General features: G+C 39.3%; 2 protein-coding genes across 2 annotated transcripts; both read left to right on the top strand.

Annotated features, from left to right (window-relative positions):
* The first annotated feature begins 16,378 nt into the window (after positions 1–16,378).
* On the top strand, positions 16,379–18,139 carry LOC131320303 (putative UPF0481 protein At3g02645). Its single transcript, XM_058350968.1, has one exon. It carries the CDS (start codon positions 16,438–16,440, stop codon positions 18,010–18,012), a length of 1,575 nt encoding a protein of 524 aa, XP_058206951.1. The 5' UTR covers positions 16,379–16,437; the 3' UTR covers positions 18,013–18,139.
* Positions 18,140–20,383: 2,244 nt separating this feature from the next.
* Positions 20,384–22,009, top strand: LOC131321362 (putative UPF0481 protein At3g02645). Its single transcript, XM_058352347.1, has one exon. The coding sequence runs from the start codon at positions 20,384–20,386 to the stop codon at positions 22,007–22,009; it is 1,626 nt and encodes a 541-aa protein (XP_058208330.1).
* The last annotated feature ends 853 nt before the right edge of the window (positions 22,010–22,862 follow it).

The following is a 22,862-nucleotide window of genomic DNA, read 5'->3' as shown; positions in this document are numbered from 1 at the left end:
ATCGCGAGGGTAGCGACACCTCGACGGTTAGAGGGTACAGAAGGGACACGTGTCATTTTATCAGCACGTCACTTGGTGCCCGAGCATTAGTGTGTGTGGTTTATAAATATGAAACGTCTCTTCATTGAATCCCAGAGAGAGAGATAGAGCTCATTGTGAACATTCCCTAAAGAGAGAAAGTTGGTGAGCACTGATTTTAAAGGAGGTCTTATCCTCTTTCAGGGGCTCTATTGTCTTTCCTCCTTGGGATTTCTAGGTTAGGGTATTCACTACCTAATCCCTCTCTATTCAACCTTGTTCTCTTCTGCACCCTTCTAGATCACTCTTTTCATCATTTTCCATTGACTATTCTAATCTCTCCGGCACATCTATTCTCTAAGGGTATTTGTCCATTCAGAAATCGAACCTATCCTACATAGTGTACCAAAGAGAATCATAGCATCAAAAAGTATAGAAGATATCAACCCCGAAAACGAGGGGACGAAAACTCCCAAAGTAGAAGAAATCATGATTCCCTCAGTATCCCACCTTTCTTATGCCAGGGGTGCGATTCTATTCGACCACTGGTGGAATCGCGACCATTAGGTTCTATCAGAGAACCAAGAAATTCTATCTCCCAGTCATCAGCCTTAACGTCAATTTTGAAGTTATAATGAGGAATCTAGTGGCATATGAGGCCTGAATCGGGTCCGAATCACTTGCTTTCACGCGATGCATAGAGCTAATGAATGGGATTGTAGACACGGATGAAGATGCCAAAATGTTGAGAGAAAAGAAAATCATCGACAATAGTCTCAAGAGTGATGCCAATGTTGCGTTACTTTTCAATGGCATGAGTAAATGTGTTAGGCTCACGAATGTGCCGTTGATTGACAAGACGATTGAAGATGTCAACAAGTACTATAACAAAACGAGTGCGGTTAGGGTTTACAGGCGGATGAAGAACTTTGTGTATGATTCTTGGCAGATTCTCACAATGTTTGCAGTTGTGTTGCTGATGTTGATGGGTGTTCAGTCATTTTGTTCTGTTTTTAGCGCAAAATTGGTACCTTAACCCCCCAATTCCGTTCCGGACCAAATACCGGTCTTTACCGGTCGGTACAGGTTGTTTCGGGAAATACCGGCCGAGGTAAGGTTACAGGAAATTTAGGCCGAAATTTTGCCGAGGCTTTTTTTTTTTTTGGCCTCGGCATTTTTTTTTTTTTTTTGCCTCGGCATTTTTTTTATTTGTTTTCTGTCACGGTATCCTTTTTTTGGTAAAAAAAAAAAAAAACGTTTCTCTTAACCCCAAATTTTTTTTAGCAAAACGTGGGCTTAACCATAGTACGTACGCGAGGCTCAAAATCCCGGATTTCCACCTCCCTTGCGCGCGAATAACCCGTGACGTGCACCCGGTTAATTGGTTTCCGCATCAGTTTTTTCAAATTGCCTTCGGCCATGGCCTATTTTCTCAAGCACGCGAGACCTCTCCTTGGGTCCTCATTCACAAGTCCACTAATGTGCAAAGTCATTTAAGATGAAAAATAGTTTTGTAACTAGGCAATGTGGGACAAGATGTAAACACATAGGTATTTTATGATGAATTGCATAGTATAGGGGATTTTTTTGAATTATAATTATATATAATTATTCTATATATTGTAGTTGCAGTAAATCCGAAACGGTACCCGGTATCTGACCGGTACCGGTACGTACCGTACCAGTAGAAAAACCGGTACCCTGTCCGGTACGGTATTCAAAACATTGGTTTATAGTTGCCCTAAACTTTTCAACACTCTCAGTTCGGATTGAGTGTTTAACACAGTCAGTTCGGAGTGAGATTTCTATTAGCGTAATTACAAATGATTTTCCTTGGATCTTACTTGTTGAATTAATCTTATGAGTTGTATTTTATTATAGTGTTGCATATGTTTTTTACTACATGTCTAAAACTTTCAACCGGTGGACGATTAGATTGGGATGTTAGAGATTTTTTTTGATTGACACAGGAAATTTTATTAAGACTTGGAGATCGAGGTACATCGAGAAGGGTTGAAGAACATCACACTCAACCATAAAACTCCATTTTTTTGGCTTTTATGGCTATGGATATCGTATGGTAAAATAAATAACCCTGGAAAAAGAAACAAGAAAAAAAAAAAACCCATCCAGTAAGCCACTGATCGAATGGCATCCTCAGATCAAACAATCAAGATTAAAAATTGCCTCTACAATATAATTAATCCTCCTAATCCCTGATAAACAACACCTCTTGAAGTCTTGAATGGAGTACTCCTTCAGATCATATTTCCCCTTAATCCATTACACACCAGTACCAGTATTCTCATTTTTACTAAATCCATACAACCTCTTCTTCCTTAAAGATCGATTTTGTCATTAAAAACTTCTCGTGCCTTAGCTTCCATGTTGTCCGAATTATTGCACAAAAGCATACCTCCCATGCAACATGATCTTTCAAGCTTCTTAAACCTGTTTGAGAACCACCTATATATTCACCAACATTGATCGAGATTGAAGCAGAACACACTATAGTTTTTGGCTCGTTTGGACTTCTCAACATCCGTGGTCCGGACCAAGGCCTTGGTGGTCCGGACCAGCGCGTGTTCTACGTTTCTGGAGCTTGCTGATTATTTGGTCCGGCCCAGCACACACTTGGTCCGGACCAGGACAGATTAGTATATAAGCATATTTTAGGGTTTTTTGCTGATGGTATTGCATTCACAGCAGCTTTTCTGTGAGAGGCAAAGAGAGGAACTCTGAGAGATCTCATCTGTAGCCCTTTGGGCATCCGATTACTTTCGTATAGTGAAACCCTTAATCATCTGACTGCCCGTGGAGTAGGTATTCATTACCGAACCACATATATCTCTGTGTTCTTTGTGATTGCTCTTTCTCTCTCTCTTTTCTGTGGTTTGTTCAATTACAAAGCAATTAATCACGTCCGTTTCTGAGTTTGTTAACGCTTCCGCACTACAAACTGGTATCAAAGCCCTTGGTTTTCGATCTAGGGTTTTGTTTCTGGTAATTTTTGCTTTGTTATTGAAGAACGATGTCTGAAGAATCTGGTAAATCTGGTAAAACTCCAAAAGATGGAGAATCCACCAAAACTGAATCGAGTTATCGGCCTGGGGCTTCGAGGCCGATTATGTCGAGTGCGAAGTTTGATGTGGAAAAATTTGATGGCAAAAATAACTTCGGTATGTGGCAGTGCGAAGTTATGGATGTTCTGATCCAACAGGAGTTGGATTTTACTTTGGAAGACAAGCCTGAGGACCTTGATGCAAGGGATTGGGATCGGATCAACCGTCAGGCGTGCGGTTTTATCAGGATGTGTCTTGCCAAAGATCATAAGTATTTTGTTATGCGGGAAACGAATGCGAAGGTCCTGTGGAAAAAGCTCGAGGACAAGTACATGACCAAGAGCGTGGAGAATCGCCTTTATCTGAAGAAGAAACTCTTCAAGTTTCAGTATCGTTCAGGTATATCAATGACCGAGCACTTGAATGATTATAATAAAATACTTGCTGATTTGTTGAATCTAGATGTTGAGATTCTAGATGAGGATAAAGCCCTACTTTTGTTAAATTCCTTACCCAAAGATTATGACCATCTGTCTACCACTTTAATGTATGGGAAGGATACCATTAAATTTGATGATGTCTCCAATGCTCTTGTGAACAATGAGTATCGCAAGAGGGATATGCAGGCACATGGAGATTCTGGAGAAGCCTTATTTGTCAGGGGTAGGTCTGAAAATAGGAAGAATAGCGGTAATCGGGGTCGCTCCAACTCTAAGGGGAGAGGGACCTCAACTGCTGGTAGAGTTGCTAAGGATGAATGCGCCTATTGTCGTGAGAAGGGCCATTGGAAGAAAGATTGTCCCAAGAAAAAGGGCAAGGATAGTTCCAAGGCCAACATAGTACATTCTGATGAAGATGATGATTCTAATTTAGCTTTGTTGGGTTCGTCGCTAGTTTGTCAGTCTGATCAATGGATTTTGGATTCCGGCTGTACCTACCATATGTGTCCTAACAAGGATTGGTTTTCCAGCATTGACATGGTTGATGGTGGAGCAGTGTTTATGGGTAATGATCATGCCTGTAAGACAATCGGGGTAGGGAAGATCAAGCTGAAGCTACATGATGGGTCCATTCGTATTTTGTCTGATGTTCGGTATGTACCGGACTTAAAGAAGAATTTGATATCGCTGGGTACTTTAGACTCCACAGGTTACCGGATTACCATTGAAGGTGGAGCTCTAAAGGTTTCGAAAGGTGCTATGGTTGTGATGAAGGGCATTCGACAAAACAATTTGTATTACCTGCAGGGTATTGCAATTGTAGGTGGGTCAGCCACCGCCTGTAGCAACGTAGGGGAGGATGATTCGGACACTACCAGACTGTGGCACATGCGTTTGGGTCATGCTGGCGAAAAGGCCATGCAAGGCCTGCTGAAGCAGAATTTGCTGAAAGGTGCCAAGACCTGCAAGATGGATTTCTGTGAACATTGTGTTCTGGGGAAGCAGACTAGAGTCAAGTTCGGCACTGCTATTCACCAAACAAAGGGTACACTTGACTACATTCATTCGGATGTCTGGGGGCCAGCTAGGGTTGCTTCTTTGAGTGGTAAATATTATTTTGTTTCATTCGTTGATGATTACTCTCGCCGTGTTTGGATTTATATCATGAAACATAAAGATGAGGTGCGTGATATTTTCCTTAAGTGGAAAAAGTTGATTGAGACCCAGACAGGTAGACAGGTCAAGTGCCTCAGATCAGACAATGGGGGAGAGTATCGATCTGATCCTCTCTTCGATATTTGTGAAAAATTTGGTATAGTGCGGCACTTTACGGTGAGAGGCACACCACAGCAAAATGGTGTGGCAGAGAGGATGAACCGTACTTTACTGGACAAAGTGCGGTGTATGCTATCGACTTCTGGTTTGGGTAGACAGTACTAGGCTGAAGCAGTGACGTATGCATGTCATTTGGTTAACCGTTTGCCATCTGTTGCACTTGAGGGTAAAACGCCATTGGAGGTATGGTCAGTTAAACCTGCATCAGATTATGATTCCTTACATATTTTTGGTTGCCTTGCTTATTATCATGTTAGGGAATCAAAGCTGGATCCTAGAGCCAAGAAGGCATTGTTCTTGGGTTTTATGGAAGGTGTTAAGGGATACATGTTGTGGTGTCTCGATTCAAAGAAGGCGATCATTAGCCGTGACGTGACCTTCAATGAATCTGAGATGATCAAGCCGCCTGTGCAGGTTGTGGGTAATAAAGTTGCTCAGAAACAGGTGGAGTTAGAGACCTCGGTGGTTCCTCAAGATCCGATTCAGTTAGTTGAAGAAGACAGTGGGGTTGAATCAAATGATAGTGATACGGTTGAGGGTGAGGTTCCAGCAGACAGTTCTTCGCAACAGCAGCAGCAGAAAGATTCCATTGCAACATCTCGACCCAAAAGGGTCATCCGTGTACCCGTAAGGTATGTTGATATGGTTGCCTATGCATTGCCGGTTATAGATGCTGACATCCCGTCCACTTTCAAAGAAGCTATGGGTAGTCCAGAAACTATGGAGTGGAAGAAAGCAATGGGTGAGGAGATGACTTCTCTTCACAAGAATCAGACATGGGATTTGGTTTCGCTTCCGAAAGGCAAGAAGGAGATTGGTTGCAAATGGGTCTACACCAAGAAGGAAGAGTCAACAAAGAAGGGTGGTATTCACTTCAAAGCTAGGCTGGTAGCTAAGGGCTACGCACAAAAGGAGGGAATCGACTACAATGAGGTATTTTCTCCTATTGTGAAACATGCTTCAATTCGCATTTTGCTAGCTTTGGTAGCTCAGTTTGATTTGGTGTTGGCTCAGTTAGATGTTAAAACTGCATTCCTACATGGTGATTTGGAGGAAGAGATTTATATGTCTCAACCTGATGGTTTTCGTGTTGCTGGTAAGGAGAAGTTGGTTTGTTGATTACATAAGTCTCTCTACGGGTTAAAACAGTCGCCGCGTCAATGGTATAAACGTTTTGATAGCTTCATGTTGAGTCAGAAATACACTCGGAGCCAATTTGATCATTGTGTATATTTTAGAAAGCTTGCGGATAAGTCCTTTATTTATTTACTTTTATATGTTGATGATATGCTGATCGCATGTAAAAGTCAGGCGAAGATAGACAGGTTGAAGATTCAGCTGAGTCGGGAATTCGAGATGAAGGATCTCGGGGAGGCACGTAAGATTTTGGGGATGGAGATTACTCGGGATAGGGTGAAGGGCACCGTTCACCTAACTCAGCAGCAATATTTGAAGAAGGTGCTAGAGCGGTTCGGTGTAGGTGGTAGCTCAAAACTGGTGAGCGTACCACTGGCTCCCCATTTTAAGCTTAGTGCTTCGCTATCTCCCACTACAGATGAGGAGCGAAAATACATGGTGGCCGTTCCTTATGCAAGCTTGGTTGGAAGTCTGATGTACGCCATGGTCTGCACGAGGCTAGATTTGGCACAGGCCATCAGTATGGTTAGTCGTTACATGCACGATCCTGGTAAGGTGCATTGGCAAGCGGCTAAGTGGATTTTGCGGTATGTTCTGGGGACCGTGAATTTGGGTTTGAAGTTCGAAAGGTGCGCATCAGTTTGTGATCTGGTTTCTGGTTTTGTGGACTCGGATTATGCAGGTGATTTGGATAAGCGTCGTTCAACAACTGGGTATGTGTTTACCATGGTTGGTGGGCCTGTGAGTTGGCAATGTACTTTGCAGTCGACGGTTGCACTATCCACTACCGAGGCCGAATATATGGCTGTGACTGAAGCCATAAAGGAGGCGATCTGGTTGCATGGGTTGATGGCTGATTTGGGTGTTGGGCAAGATCACGTCGTTGTTCATTGTGACAGTCAGAGTGCAATTCATCTTGCGAAGAATCAGGTGCATCATGCTCGGACCAAACATATTGATGTTCGCTTTCACTTTGTTCGCGAGATCATTGATGAGGGGGATATTCTGTTGGAAAAGATTGGTACTGCGGACAATCCGGCTGATATGATGACTAAGGTTGTCACTGGGGTCAAGTTCCAGCGTTGTGTGGACTTGATCCATATGCAGCAAATCTGAGCACCTTCGGGTGCATGCGCCGTTGGGCGCTCTGATGGCAGTTAGAGCACGATTTGTTTGGGTATTCTGGTTTTCTAGTTGCTGCATGTCTGGTTTTCTGATTCGTAGTCCAATATCTTGCCAAGGTGGAGATTTGTAGTTTTTGGCTCGTTTTGGACTTCTCAACATCCGTGGTCCGGACCAAGGCCTTGGTGGTCCGGACCAGCGCGTGTTCTACGTTTCTGGAGCTTGCTGATTATTTGGTCCGGCCCAACACACACTTGGTCCGGACCAGGACAGATTAGTATATAAGCATATTTTAGGGTTTTTTGCTGATGGTATTGCATTCACAGCAGCTTTTCTGTGAGAGGCAAAGAGAGGAACTCTGAGAGATCTCATCTATAGCTCTTTGGGCATCCGATTACTTCCGTATAGTGAAACCCTTGATCGTCTGACTGCCCGTGGAGTAGGTATTCATTACCGAACCACATATATCTCAGTGTTCTCTGTGATTGCTCTTTCTCTCTCTCTTTTCTGTGGTTTGTTCAATTACAAAGCAATTAATCACGTCCGTTTCTGAGTTTGTTAACGCTTCCGCACTACAAACACGTACCCATAAGGCCTTCCACCATCGATCACTTGGATTGGTTTGGATTAATTAGAATGCCTCTTTGAATAAGAATAGAGACCGACCTTGTTGCCATCCTGTCTTGGATTAGCTGCATGCCATGACAACATGCATTTCCACTTTGGGAGGACATGCATAAATTCTTCCAAATCTTCTTATAGTATTGGAGTATATATATAGCACTGGATTAGGATTCTGCAGTTGTTTTTCCCTCTCTGCATATGCTGATGACCTTACTGAGAATTCTCTGCCTAGCCTGTACTCCACATCCATTCATCAATATGCATGATCATGCATGCCCACTTCTGCTAAATTAATTAATAATCACTCCCTTGCAGCTTCTGATCATGTAATACTCCTTCTGAAACTCATAGCCTCTTCTTCCCAAACAAAACAAAAAAAGAAAAAGAAAATGTTCTCCTGAATTGCAGATTCCACATTCCATTTTCAGCATCCCCATACAGAATACTCCACATTCCACTTAATTGCAGTCTTTGCAGATTCCACATCTCACTAATTAATAGTACACTAATAAATGGGTTCTTTAATTTTTTCTAACAGTACAAATAATCGAGGTGTGCTTAATAATTGCGATCATTAGAAATAATCGCATGTGTTCATCCTATCAGTAGAGTGACAATGCTGTTAGAAAAGGAAGATATTTTTAGAACGTGAAGATGGAACCAAGATTTCGTAAACGAGAAGCTCTATGAAGAGTAAGCATAAGTATCACCACTCTTTAAACAAGTAAGTAGGTCGCTGATCTTTTAATCTCAATCAACCATTGACATAGCTCAAAAATACTTTCCAATTGTTTGAATTTCCGTTGCCAAACGACATTGACATTATGCTCAAAATGAAAGCTCTATTCTTGAAAATGTTGTTCCTCGTATGTGGTCGGCCACCTTTTCTTGGTACTCCTATGTGACTATGGGAGTGAGAGTACTACTGACCCACCGATGCCTTAATTTGAGTGGATCAGTGATGATGCAACCCACCAACAGACTGTGTGGTCTCTTCACCCGCCGCCAGCTAGCCACCTTCACCCACTACCTTGTTCTTCTCGATCGTGTCCTTTTTTTCCCCTTGTTTGGTTGTGGTTTTAGATTTCATCGCTAAATTTTTTCTCAACAACTCTTCCACTCACATACCCATCAACAATCTAATCACTATCGGAAACAACTTAACATTTTTCAACTTATTCACTATCAGAAACACCACAACTTTTTAACCACAAATAAAAATCTACAAATATTTTTTTACCACCGAAAACACCCACTCAGGTGTTACTCATGAACTTTAAAACTCACATTATTTTCTCGGACATAGAGATTTCAGATTTGAAACCTTGGAAGGAAGCAAACTTATACGTTTAAAATCTTGGTCGACCACTAGGCCATCATTGGATTCTTAATATAACTTTTTCGGATGCTTAATACTAGTAATTAGTTTCATCGAGTTGGTTCCGTTTCAAACGCTTCCAAACCCATTGGGGTTAGTTCAGAATGATGAGTACGTATATAACTCATCAAGTCATAATATGTTAGCATTAATACTTTTCTTTTTCTAAAAAAAATTGACTTTTTTTTTATCAAAAAAGTAACATTTTATTACGGAAAAGGGGAAAGGAAAATCTAACAAAGGTTGGAAAATACATCCAAAGGACAAAGCCCTAAAGACCCAAAGGCCTAAAGACCAGATAAAACCAAATAAAGCTCAAACACCAGATGTCCAACCAAAAACCTGAATATTACAATTAACACAAGAGAAAAATTAGCCCACAAAAGTGGGCTAGGCCCAGCCCAAGAAGACCCAAAATCTAGTCCTACTCTTCTATAGATCTTCAAACATTGCCACCATATCTCTGCCGACAACCACCCTCCGAAGAGGGCCACCAACAAAAGTACAAAAAGAACGGATGCCACCGGTCCAACCACGCCATCGTCGGCCACCCACCGGCGAAACGATACGTTCACACACAACCCTCTTGCCGCGGAAGCTCACCAAGTCATTAGGCAATAACCGAAACACTCAGCAGTGAAAACGGTGGGAGAGCAATGCTAATTGAATCCCAAATCAACAGAACCCCTGGCTGTTAGGCCGAAAACTGATTTACCCAACAAAAAAAAAACCGGTGGGGAACCAACCAAGATCGAGCACAACTGAGAGAGGGACACCAGAGATGAAAACAGCCATGCGTGAAGAGGAGCGGACCACAAAGATAGGGGGCAGAAAAAACCAAAAGAGGAGGAGGAGGAAAGTAGATCTAGAAACCATACCAATCGCCGCTCCCATCGCAGTCCAAAAACCCGAAAAAATGGTCGCCGAGAGAATGCCAAATCGCCTCCCATAAACAACCGGGGTAAACATCCGTGATAACAATGACGCCAACACCGATCTCCATTGCCACCATCATCAACCTCCTATACTTGCCAACGCCGCCGCCTCTAACCAACACGAAACTCTACCGATCATTTCAAGAATAAGGAGAAAAGGAGGAGATCAGATCGGGAAAGGGGAAAAGGTGAGAAAGATGGACAGATAGAGATAGAAGAGAGAAAGGGGGAGGAGGAGGCGCAGCGGCGGCACCTCGCTCGCCCAAGGGAACCTTAGGTTTCCTCTGTCATTTTCAATTTCGATTAATGTGCAAGTGGTAATGTTTTTGCAATTTATCAGACAATGATGTGCATAAGTTTGAAAGGAGGGGAGAAGAGGAAGTACCATGCATATATATCCATGACTAGGTGAGATAATATTCAAAAATTGGTAAAGATTTTGAAGGGTTGTTAAAAATAATTAATTTAAACAGAATTTGCTTTTCAGTGAGTTTTTAATGGGATGCCGACTGAATTGACTGGTCATACAAGCTTTAATTCAGATTGTTTCGATCTCACGAGTCTTTCTCTAAGCTTGGGCTTTAATGAGATACGGATTTTCTTGCTCTATCACCCAAGCCCAAGTCTAGAGGAAGAGTCACGAGAGACTAAAAAGATCTAATGGCCCGGGAATAGTGTGTGTAATGATTCCACCATTAACGATAAAAAAAATAAGTCCATTCCATTGCGATAAGACCCATTCCACACCTATATATTGGTGGTTTTTTTGTTTTTGTTTTTGGGGGTAGATCATAGGATATAGAACATAACATGAGCAAACAACGGCACTCAATAAGTTACTTACCAAATTTGGTGTCAACGTGCTAACGTAGTACTTCTACAATATTAGGTAAAAAGAATATAAAGGATGTCATCGCTAGGAATTTAGCTACAATGTAGTACTTGTACCATAGCTATTTCGCAAACACATAAAAAATTACTTTTATAGAAATGACTTATTTATATATTGGTAAACCTTTATTTAGGAGTACTTTTTTTTTTCAAAATATTATTAATGTTTCAGGTTCTCAATCTGATCTGAACTTGAATAAAATTTCTTTTAGTAATTTAAATGTTTTTGGTTATTAATTTTTAGTTTTAATATTCTTCTAACCAAGATTAATAAAGAATCAAATCAAATTTATCCAAAACTAACAAATTCAGAATAGAAAAAATAAATTCAGAGTAGTAATTAATCTAATCCAAACCTCACCTTAAAGAAATCGCTCTGCTTGTCTTGAAAATTTTGCTTCATATATTTGATATCTACCATTGTCATGAAAATTTTGCTTCATTTGATATCTACCATTATCAAACGGAGGCTAATGTCTTTTTAGATACTTTTTAAAGGCAAAAGTAAGAAATAACATATTTTTCTTCTTTTTTTAATCCATGCATAAGATTGAACATGCAGGCAAGCAGGCAGACAAACATGCCTGGAGAATAAATTTAGGCCTTATTTAAGGCGTAGGACAATTATATCCTTGCTCCTTAACAGCCCATTTGTTGGACGTATGAGATTTTGAATAGATAAGAAAGAATAATGGACAAGAGGTGGATATGTTATACGAGAGATTAATTAGTGAATGGATGGATAAGAGTGAATAATATGAAAATTACTTGATTATGGTTGTGAGATTATGGTTGTGAGATTATCATTCACTTTTATTGAATAGTTGGGAGGAATTCAGGGACTTTATAGTGAAAGGGTGCACTATAAGTTTGTATTGCATGATCTGAGCAATTCGTCATGGCAATCTATGGTCCAGAGTACATCTCGAATGTACGGCTCAAATTTGCATGGACGAAGCTGAAATCTTAACCAAAGATTGCCGAACGGATAGCTCGTATCATTCACTACAACCCTATAGTGCACCTCTAGACCTGCAGTACATGATCCTTTTGTTTGGTTGGGAGACAAAGAGTGACTCACATGGTGTGGTGACTATTTCTTTGTGTGTGTGAAACTAATCACATGTCTAATAAATTTTTTTTGTTTAATATTGAAAATCTAACTTATTTAGGAAGCATAATAATTACACCTAAAACTATTTTACTTTCCTACATTTACCCGTCAAGTTTTTCGAAAAGTTACTTTATTTCTAAAGAGTAAGGGAAAAAAAGAAAATTTTATCCATCAGGACTTATGAAAACCTAAAAATGAGATAAATAAATCGGGATGGAAGAAGGAATTATGGTGTTTTCACGTCATAAACAATAAAGAATGCTTTTGGGCCCGGTCAAATGAATTACGGTCCATCCCATAGGTTATTTTTCTAAACAAGCCACTTGGCTTTTTTTTTTTTTTATCTTTATTCTAATTTTTTTCGTATTTGTTAGTTTTTTGTTGATTTTTTGGGGATTATTGCTTCTTCATGACCAGAGGAATCTAAAAAGTAAAAAACTACGATCGAAATCCAATTTTTTTTTTAATAAAGACGAAAAATTGGCTCATTGACTTATTTTTGTCTTTTTTAAAAAAAATTAGATTTCGATGGTAATCTTTTACTTTTTAGATTTCTCTCGTCATGACGAAGTAATAATTTTCAAAAAATTGACGAAAAACTAACAAATGCAAATTTTTTTTGAAAAAAAACAAAAAAATAAGTCAAATAGCTTATCTAGAAGAACAACAATTTGTGTGCTTTTTCCTTTTTTAATGGACACCTGTAAATACCTTTTGGAATCTCATTGATACTCCAGTATATGGAGAATTTTATAACAGAAGCACAGCTGGACCTATAGATCGCATGGCACCAGATACAACGACGGGGTCCTACAAGTAATCATAATCGATAATTGTGACCTACAGTATATTTTTTGGAATCATTTTGCCATTCCCCATTTTTATTAATGGTACTTTTTTTTTCTCGCAAAATAAATTACCTAATACAGTTATACAGATACAAATGGGAGTGACAAAATCACTCCTCATATTTTTCCTTAAAAAATTGGAAATTAATACTAACGATAGTTTCTATTTATAAGGTGAAATTAAGAGAGAGATGAACAACATACAAGTAGCATTAAAGATGTGTACAATCTACTATTTAATTGGGTTCCTTTCACTATCTAAGAGCATTTTTATCAAACTCAGCAAATTTTAGACTAAATTAAACCTCAAAAATCACTTTTGGGAAGTAGCTAGCTAGCCACTTTTTCACAATTTCACAAAATCAAGCGCTCTATTCTAACTTTACCGCATTAAAGTATTTCTGGGCTTTTGGTAGGCGTACAGAATAATTATATTGTCCGTTGGTCAATTTTTGTGACTTTCCGGGACTGTCCTATTTTCGGATGACCACCCACCCAGCCGGATATGCTGCTTTGTTTTGGGCTTCATCCGGATCACCACCTGGTTGACGAATATGCGTATAAATGTGTATACGTATGGGTTTTGTGATTTTGTTGAGCCAAATGGCTAGATTGTTGGGTATTGAATTTGTTTGGTGGCTAGCCAAGAGAAATATCCTAAGCAAAATGGCTAAAAATTTGCTTAGACCGATGGAGATACTCTTACAATAACCTTGAAGTTGAAGCCAAACATAATTATATGGGCCTCCAATTATGCGTGTGAGAACCACATGAAGCCTATGGTTGCTTCATCCAAAGTGGCCCATAAAATTATGGCTTAAACACTTTACTGATCTAAAGCCCAAACACTAGCTAGATCTCTCTTTCTTCCTGGGTTATCTCCATTCGACATTAGTTTTGCCATTACAAATGGTAATAATGTTGTAGAAAAATTAAGTTCCCCTTGAGAATAACAGTTTTTTTTAAAAAAAAAAGAAGAATAAAACCTACTAAAATTCTATCAAAAACTTGAAATGTTGGTAGGGTGGTCGTCCGTGCTCATCTGTCCGTCCGTCCTGATCTTGTAGTGAAATTTCTAAAATTTTGATCTGAAGGTTAATACTGGATTTAACTTCTACCAGTATTAGACATGGGAGGGATTTTTAAAGTTTTGCCATTACACATGGGAGGGATTTTTAATTACGATTTGGGACGGAGGAAATAATTAGACACACGAGAGAGAGCGAGAGAGAGAGAGAGAGAGAGAGAGAGAGAGAGAGAGAGAGAGAGAGAGAGAGAGAGAGAGAGAGAGAGAGAGAGAGAGTGTGTGTGTGTAACGACTTGCGTCAGTTCACCTGTAAACTCTTAACCTAACCACGTGGCTCAAAAGGTTGATCTCAAGTTATACAGGCTTTATTAGTTTCCAAATTTAACTTTGTTTTTCAATTATTATCTTATATCTTTCTCCAATTATTCTCTTATTTATTCAATTATTAATTTCATTTCTCTCTCCAATCATTGCCCTATTTCTCTCTCCACGTACCCACTACCAAAACTAAAATACTCAAAGTTATCAAACGACAAAACCACAGTAGTTGGTCGTGGTACGTTACATATACCAATTCAACTTTCCCTAGTTAACGTGGGACTCCACAGTGAAACTGATATTTTCATATAAAACGTGCGTCACGTGTAAAACCGTACTAAAAGTATAGATCAAAAGTGGCACTCCGGCCGTCGATCTTTATCATTGATAACAGCAGAATGGATTTTTTCCAAAGATGGAGTTTTGGAAAAAAAAAATTCAACTCCAAAAATATTCATTACCCCTACTTCCAATTATTATTTTTATTTCTCTATCCATTTATTACCCATATTTTCAATCATTTTTCTCTCTACTCATTATCTTTATCTATTATTATTACCCTAATTTCTCTCTTCACTTATTATCTCAAAAATCAAACCCAAAAATTTTCAAATTCCATCCAAACGAGGCATCGAATTTCTGTGAATGATTTCCACCGGTTTTTATTTTTTTTTTGGACGGCGAGGCACATCACAAACAACAAGAATGGGCCTTGAGGCCCGTACAAAGAATTGTGGTCCATCCCATATTTGGAGATTACTGTATTTTGGACTCCATATTTGTGCAATATTTGTCTGTTCTAACAAAAATGGACCACTGTCAATCATGTTCTATTAATCGTGAAATTGTAGTACACAAACTTACCTTTCCTTTCCTTTCCTATGGATCAGTACTATGTATACATCAAGGTACGATACAATCACCGCCTTGTGTCTGATTACGGAATCGAGATAAATGCATGTTAAAGATGTTTTTTTTAAAAACACTCAACAAATTGCGTAGGCTAGTCGAACACCGAAATTATAAAATAAAATCAAAAAGCTCTGAAAAGTACTAATGATTTTGAGAAGCGCCTTGGAGTTTTAACGTCGAGTCTTGCTGACCTTATTCGTTTTGGGTATTTTGGATTTGAATTTATAAGTAATAAGTATAGAGAGAAGTAGAGTAATGATTGAAAATAAATGTAATGATTGAAAAGAGATAGAAAGAAAAATAAAAGTAATGATTAGAAATAGAGAAGGTCATAATTACAAATCCAAAACCAAAATACCCAACCGAACGGGGCTCGCTATTTTTCGGTTGCCCAACCCCTCAATTTGCGTATGTGCTCGGTTTTTCTCCTTCAGATTTAGGTAGTTTTGGCTGTTTCTTTGTTCGAGCTTGGTGTGCGGATATCTTTGGTTTGGTGTCTTTGGTTTGGTTTTGGTGTTTTGGTCTCCGATTGCTTGTTTGGGGTTGAGGCTCGAGAGGTTGTTGGCTGGTTTCATTTCGGTTTTCTTTGATTTTTCGATTTTTCGGTTGGCGTCTTGCCTTCCTTTAGGTCTTGGGTGGCTTTATGCCGATGTGCCCTTATATTCTTTTAATCTTTGCAATCCTTTATAATTAAAGATTAATAAATTCTTTTGCTTAGACCCACCTATGGGTTATCAACATGATAAAGGCGAACTTGCGCTTGCAACATAGTAGGGTTCGATTCTCCCTAGAGACAAACCATGATTTAAGTGGGGAATCATGGCAGTGGGTTGTTGTGCTAGTCTCCCCCGAAGTTTTGGATTGCGCAGACGGATCCAATAGTGACTCAGCCGAAGGGTTGTTCCTCTGTTTAATTACCAAAAAAAAAATTATTTTGCTTAGAAAAAGAAAGTACTAATGATTTTTGCTATTTATGAGATAGAACAAGAAAAAGAGAGGGGAACAACGTACAAGTAGCATTAATTTTTTTTTTTGTCATTCGTTAAACCTAATCTATTCTATCATAAAGTATTTGAGAAGAGGATGAGTGGATTGAAGATATCAACATTGTCAATCAAATGATCATTAGTAAAAAAAATAAAAAATGTGATTCACATGTGAAACTAATCTAGAACAAAATTCACTCCCTCCTCGCCTCGCACTATATAACAACATATGCTTTCATCTTTCTTACATTCACAACACTATTTCATAGCCTCAAAGTCCCAAACCAAACATGCCCTTAACTTCCATTTTTGAATCAAGCTCCTGCGAGCAACGATGGCTCGCCGAAATCAGCAAGATTTTGGAAAAAGAGGTGAAGGTCGAAATCGACCACCCGGTTACCATATTTCGAGTACCAGCAACGCTAAGTGTTTCGAGGCCCTCGGCCTATACGCCACAAGTCATTGGCCTAGGCCCGTACCACCGTTTTCGACTCGAGATCTATGACATGGAGAGGTACAAGCTTGCCGCGGCAAGCAGGCTTCAACGAGATTTTAAGAGTCTTGAATTCCAGCAGCTTGTTAGTGGGCTTAGCACGCTCGAATATAAAGTTCGTGCATGCTACCACAAGTACTTGGAAATCGAGGGGGAAACCCTAGCTTGGATTATGGCCATCGATGGGCTTTTCCTCCTCGAGTTTCTTCGTTGTTATAATTCGTCCACTTCAATTACCACAGCCCATCTGGTCGACTCCATTGGGAGGAAATTGGCCCACGAGGCAGTCCTCGGTGACATACTGATGCTCGAAAATCAGATTCCGATCTTTGTTCTAAGGGAGATCTTGTCCATGCAATGCTCATCGCAGCTTGAAGTGGCCGAAGATTTGTTTCCTGCCACACTCAAGGATTTTTGTAAAGCGCTTTCTCCGGTCAAAACCCGGGAGGATCTCAGTTTGTCTCAAGTCTCCAAGCATGCTCATTTACTGGATCTTCTGTACCATTTGATCGTGCCCGAATTGGCAGGGCCGGCCGTTGGACCATGCAACATATATTGGGAAAGTGAAGCTGCAATCCTTGAGAACAACCCGAACTTGGATTCAAGTAAGTTTGGTACTAATGTTTTCGAGAATCTTTGGAGCATGTGTTCGAAACTACACATAGGGTTTCTCAGTCAAATCACAACACTGGTTAAGAACATATGTGGTGTGTCTGGAAAATTTATTTCTAGTATACCATCAAAAAGTAAAGAAGATATCAAGCCTGAAGACGAGGGAACAAAATCTCCCAATGTAGAAGAAATCATGATTCCCACGGTATCCCACCTTTCTCAAGCCGGGGTGCCATTACGTCCTGCCACCGGTGGAATCGCGACCGTTAAATTCGACCAGAGTACCAAGAAACTCTACCTCCCAGTCATTAGGCTTAACGTCAATTCTGAAGTTATAATGAGGAATTTAGTGGCATATGAGGCCTCAATCGGGTCAGAATCACTTGCTTTCACACGATACATAGAGCTAATGAATGGGATTATAAACATTGCTGAAGATGCTAAACTGTTAAGGGAAAAGAAAATCATCATCAATAGTCTCAAGAGTGATGCCGATGTTGCACAACTATTCAATGGCATGAGCAAACCTGTTAGGCTCACGAATGTGCCTTTTATTGACAAGACGATTGAAGATGTCAACAAGTACTACAACAACACGAGAGCGGTTAAGTTTAACAGGCGGTTCAAGAACTTTGTCTATGGTTCTTGGAAGATTCTCACAATTCTTGCTGTTGTGTTGCTGTTGTTGCTGATGGGTGTTCAGTCGTTTTGTTCTGTTTATAGTTGCCCTAAACTTTTCAACACTCTTAGTTCGGATTGAGCGTTTAATACGGTCAGTTTGGAGTGAGATTTCTTTTAGCTTACAAATGATTTTTCATGAATCTTACTTGTTGAATTAATCTTATGAGTTGTATTTTATTATAGTGTTGCATATGCTTTGTACTACTTATCTGAAACTTTTAGCTCGTGGACTATTAGATTGGGATCCCATAGATTTTTCTTTTCTTTTCTTTTTTTATAGGAAGTTCCGACTTGAAGTGGGTACATCGAGAACGGTTGAAGATCGTCACACTTAGACTATAAAACCCAAATTTTTTGAAATTTATTCCTTCTATTAGGTTGAAGGTCGTGTGGGGGACTGATGTACGTGTGAGTGGTAGTGTTTTTGCAATTTATCTAACAATGATATGCATAAGTTTGAAATGGGAGTGGAGAAGATGGAGTATTCAAAAATTGGTGAGACAATATTCAAAAATCGGTAAAGATTTTGAAGAGTTGTTAAAAATAGTTTCTTTAAACAGAATTTGCTTAATTTTCAATGAGTTCTTAATGGAATGTAGACTGAATTGACTGGTCATACCAGCTTCAATCCAGATTGTATCCCGCAACTCTTTCTCTAGGCTTGGGTTTTAATGGGATATAGATTTTCTTGCACGACTACCAAGCCCAAGTCTGGAGGAAGAGTCTAGGGACATTAGGAAAAAAGATCTGATGGTCTAGGAATAGTGTGTGTAATGATTCCACCATCGACAATAAAAAATAAGTCCATTCCATTTCGATAAAGACCCATTCCATACAGTTGGACTCGGAGTGATCCTAATGATTTGGTTACTCGATGTTATTCTCTATGACCGCTCTAAAAATAAACTTGCGGGTGCGATAATAAATATCATAAAAGACTTAATTGAACCCCTCTATAACACCAATTGATTTTGGGAGAGAAAAGCGGTCCGACACACACCTATTGGTGATTTATTTTTATTTTTTTGGTAGATCATAGAATATAGAGTGTAACATGAGCAAACAACTGCACTTACCAAATTTGGTGTCGACCTAGTACTTCTACAATAGGTAACAAGAATATAATGGATGCCATCGCTAGCTAGGAAATTGGTTGAAATGGAAGATGAGGAAATTGCGGAGAGAGAGAATGCTTTGAAGAACCTCGCGGAGGTAAAAAAAAAAAGACACATCAGATTGGGAGGAAAATGCTTCTTTATCTTTGGAGTTTTAGAGGCCTTTAGTGTGCTTTTGTTGATTTTGGCGTTGGTCCTTCGTTCTGATTCGGAATCTCGCTTTGGTTTGTGTGTGCTTTTGTGGAGATATGGGCTTTGGGGTTTGGATTGGAGTTTTTCTTTTAGGTTTTGAAGTTTTTGTTGGTTTTCGCTTTTGTGGAGTTTTGGGTTTGGGGGTTGGTTTTTTGGGTGTTTTAGGAGTTTCTCAGGTTTTGGCTTTTTTGGTTAGCGCCTTGCCGCCCTCTTTAGTGGTCTTGGGTGGCTTTTGTCGGTGTGCCATTGTTTCATTTAATCTTTGTAATCGTTTATGAAGATTAATAAAATCTTTTTGCTAAGCAAAAAAAAAATATCTTACTTTCTTGAAAAAAAATTATCCATAGCTATTTTGTAAACGTAAATAAATTTACTTTCATAGAAATGACTTATTTTTGTACTGGTAAACCTTTATTTACTTTTTTTCCAAAATATTATTAATGTTTCAGGTTCTTGATCTGAACTTGAATAAAATTGTTCTTAGTATTTTTAATATTTTTGTTTATTAAGTTTTATTTTTTAGATGCTTGTAATCAAGATTAATAAAAAATCAAAACAAATTGATCCAAAACTAACAAAATCAGAATAGAAAAAAATAAAGTCAGAATTGTAATCTAATCGAAACCTCACCTGAAAAATTTTGCTCTGCCTGTCATGAAAATTTTGCTTCATTTGATGTCTACCATTATCAAACGGAGGCTAATGTCTTTTTAGGTACTTTAAAAAGGAAAAAGTAAGAAATCACATATTATTTAATCCATGCATAAGCTTGAGCATGCATGGAGAATAAACAGACAAAATTGACTTATTTTTGGAGATTATTTTGCACCCTGTGTTAAAGGAGAAATTGTAGCACACAAACACGCCTTTGCTATTGATCACCATATGCATCAAGCTTGGACCGGCTTGTTTCTGATTGCGGAATCAAGATATTCCAGGTACCACATTCCAAGGAATTTGATTCCTAGTAATCATATTCCTACTCCTATTCAAGATTCGGTCATTCAAACTTAGCTTAGAAGTTTTTTACGGACCACCCCAAGGCTTCACTCCCTAGCTCCTTGCGTCGCGCTATATAAAACACATAAGCTTTCATCTTTCTTACGTTCACAACACTCTTTGGTAGCCTCAAACCAAACATATATGGCCTCAACTTCTATTTTTGAATCAAGCTCTGGTGAGCAACGATGTATAGGTGAGCAACGATGGATAGCCCAAATCAGCAAGATTTTGGAAAAAGATGTGAAGGTGGAAATCGACCCGGTTTCCATCTTTCGAGTACCAGCAACGCTAAGTGCGTTGAAGCCCAAGGCCTATGTGCCACAAGTCATCGGCCTAGGCCCGTACCACCATCTTCGAACCGAGCTCTATGACATGGAGAGGTACAAGCTTGCCGCGGCAATCAAGCTTCAACAAGAGTTTAGAAGTCTTGAATTCAAACAGCTTGTTAGCGGGCTTAGCAAGCTTGAACATAGAGTTCGAGCATGCTACCACAAGTACTTGGATTTCGAGGAGGAAACCCTAGCTTGGATTATGGCCATCGATGGGCTTTTCCTGCTCGAGTTTCTTCGTTGTTATAATTCCACCCCTTCAATTACCACTGCCCATTTGGTCGACTCCACCGGGAGGAAATTGGCCCACGAGGCAGTCCTCGGTGACATACTGATGCTTGAAAATCAGATTCCGATCTTTGTTCTAAGCAAGATCCTGTCCATGCAATGCTCATCGCATCTTGAAGTGGCCGAAGATTTGTTTCGTCCAGTTTCCACACGGACCATACTCATGCATTTTTGTAGACTGATTTCTCCGCTCAAAATCGGGGACGATCTCATTTTGTCTGATGAAGTGTCCGAGCATGCTCATTTATTGGATCTTCTGTACCATTTGATCATCGAGCCCAAATTGGTTGGACCGGCCGTCAAACCATGCAACATATATGGGGAAAGTGAAGCTCCAAGCTCTGAGAAAAACCTGAGCTTGGATTCAAGTAAGCTTAGTCAAGTTTTCACGTATCTTTGGAACATGTTATTGAAACTACCCGTAGGGTTTATAAGTAAAATCACAAAACCGGTTAAGAACATAGTTAGCGTGTCTGGAAAATTTATTTCTAGTGTACCAAAGGGAATCATAGCATCAAAAAGTATAGAAGATATAAACCCCGAAAACGAGGGGATGAAAACTCCCAAAGTAGAAGAAATCATGATTCCCTCGGTATCCGACCTTTCTTATGCCGGGGTGCGATTCTGTCCTACCACCGGTAGAATCGCGACCATTAGGTTCGATCAGAGAACCAAGAAATTCTACCTCCCAGTCATCAGCCTTAACGTCAATTCTGAAGTTATAATGAGGAATCTAGTGGCATATGAGGCCTCAATCGGGTCCGAATCACTTGCTTTCACGCGATACATAGAGCTAATGAATGGGATTGTAGACACGGCTGAAGATGCAAAACTGTTGAGGGAAAAGAAAATCATCGTCAATAGTCTCAAGAGTGATGCCGATGTTGCACTACTTTTCAATGGCATGAGTAAATGTGTTAGGCTCACGAATGTGCCGTTGATTGACAAGACGATTGAAGATGTCAACAAGTACTTCAACAACACGAGGGCAGTTAGGGTTTATAGGAGGATGAAGAACTTTGTGTATGGTTCTTGGCAGCTCCTCACAATTCTTGCTGTTGCGTTGATGATGTTGCTGATGGGTGTTCAGTCGTTTTGTTCTGTTTATATTTGCCCTAAACTCTTCAACACTCTCAGTTCGGATCAGTGAGTGTTTAACACGGTAAGTTCGGAGTGAGCTTACAAATGATTTTCCCTGTATCTTACGTGTTGACTTAATCTTATGAATCGTATCTTATCATAGTGTTGCATATGTTTTTTTTTTACTACGCACTTGTCTGAAACTTTCAACTGGTGGACAATTAGATAGGGATCTCAGTGATTATTATTATTTTTTTTGATCAACTAAAGGAAAATAATTTTAATAGGACTCGAAGAGGGTACATCGACAAGGTAGAAGAGCATCACACTTAGACCATAAAACCCAATATTTTTGGCTTCTATGGCTAAGGGGATCATATGCTAAAATAAATAACCTTGGAAAGAGAAACATGAAAAAAAAATCATTCAATAAGCCACTGAATGGCATCCTCAGATCAAAGAATCAAGATGAAATTAACATTGCCTCTACAATCTAATTAATCCTCCTAATGGCCTGATAAACACGTACACCTCTTCAAGTCTTCAATGGATTACTCCTTCAGATCATTTTCCCCTTAATCCATTACGCCACTCTTTACTAAATCCACCACCTCTTCTTCCTTAATTTAAGATTTTGTCGTTAAAAACTTTTCGTGCCTTCCATATTGTCTGGATTATTGCACAAAAGCATATCTCCTAACATGATCTTTCAATATTAATTTGCACCAATCTATTAAGCTGCAGGGAGTGATTACTTTGTCATGATCAGAGAAATCTAAAAAGTAATAAATTGCAATCGAAACTCAATTTTTTTTTTTGAATAAGAACGTACAAAAATTAATAAACCAATTTTTTCGTCTTTATTCAAAAAATTTGAAGTTCCAATTATAATTTTTTACTTTTTAGATTCCTCTCATCATGAA

The sequence above is a fragment of the Rhododendron vialii genome, chromosome 3a, assembly GCF_030253575.1.
Source record: "Rhododendron vialii isolate Sample 1 chromosome 3a, ASM3025357v1".
Lineage (NCBI taxonomy): Eukaryota > Viridiplantae > Streptophyta > Magnoliopsida > Ericales > Ericaceae > Rhododendron > Rhododendron vialii.
This window is presented reverse-complemented; position numbering and strand designations above follow the sequence as displayed.

Excerpts from the sequence above, each read along its gene's own strand:
- LOC131320303 (XM_058350968.1), top strand. The coding sequence starts at position 16,438 with ATGCCCTTAACTTCCATTTTTGAATCAAGCTCCTGCGAGCAACGATGG.
- LOC131321362 (XM_058352347.1), top strand. The coding sequence starts at position 20,384 with ATGGCCTCAACTTCTATTTTTGAATCAAGCTCTGGTGAGCAACGATGT.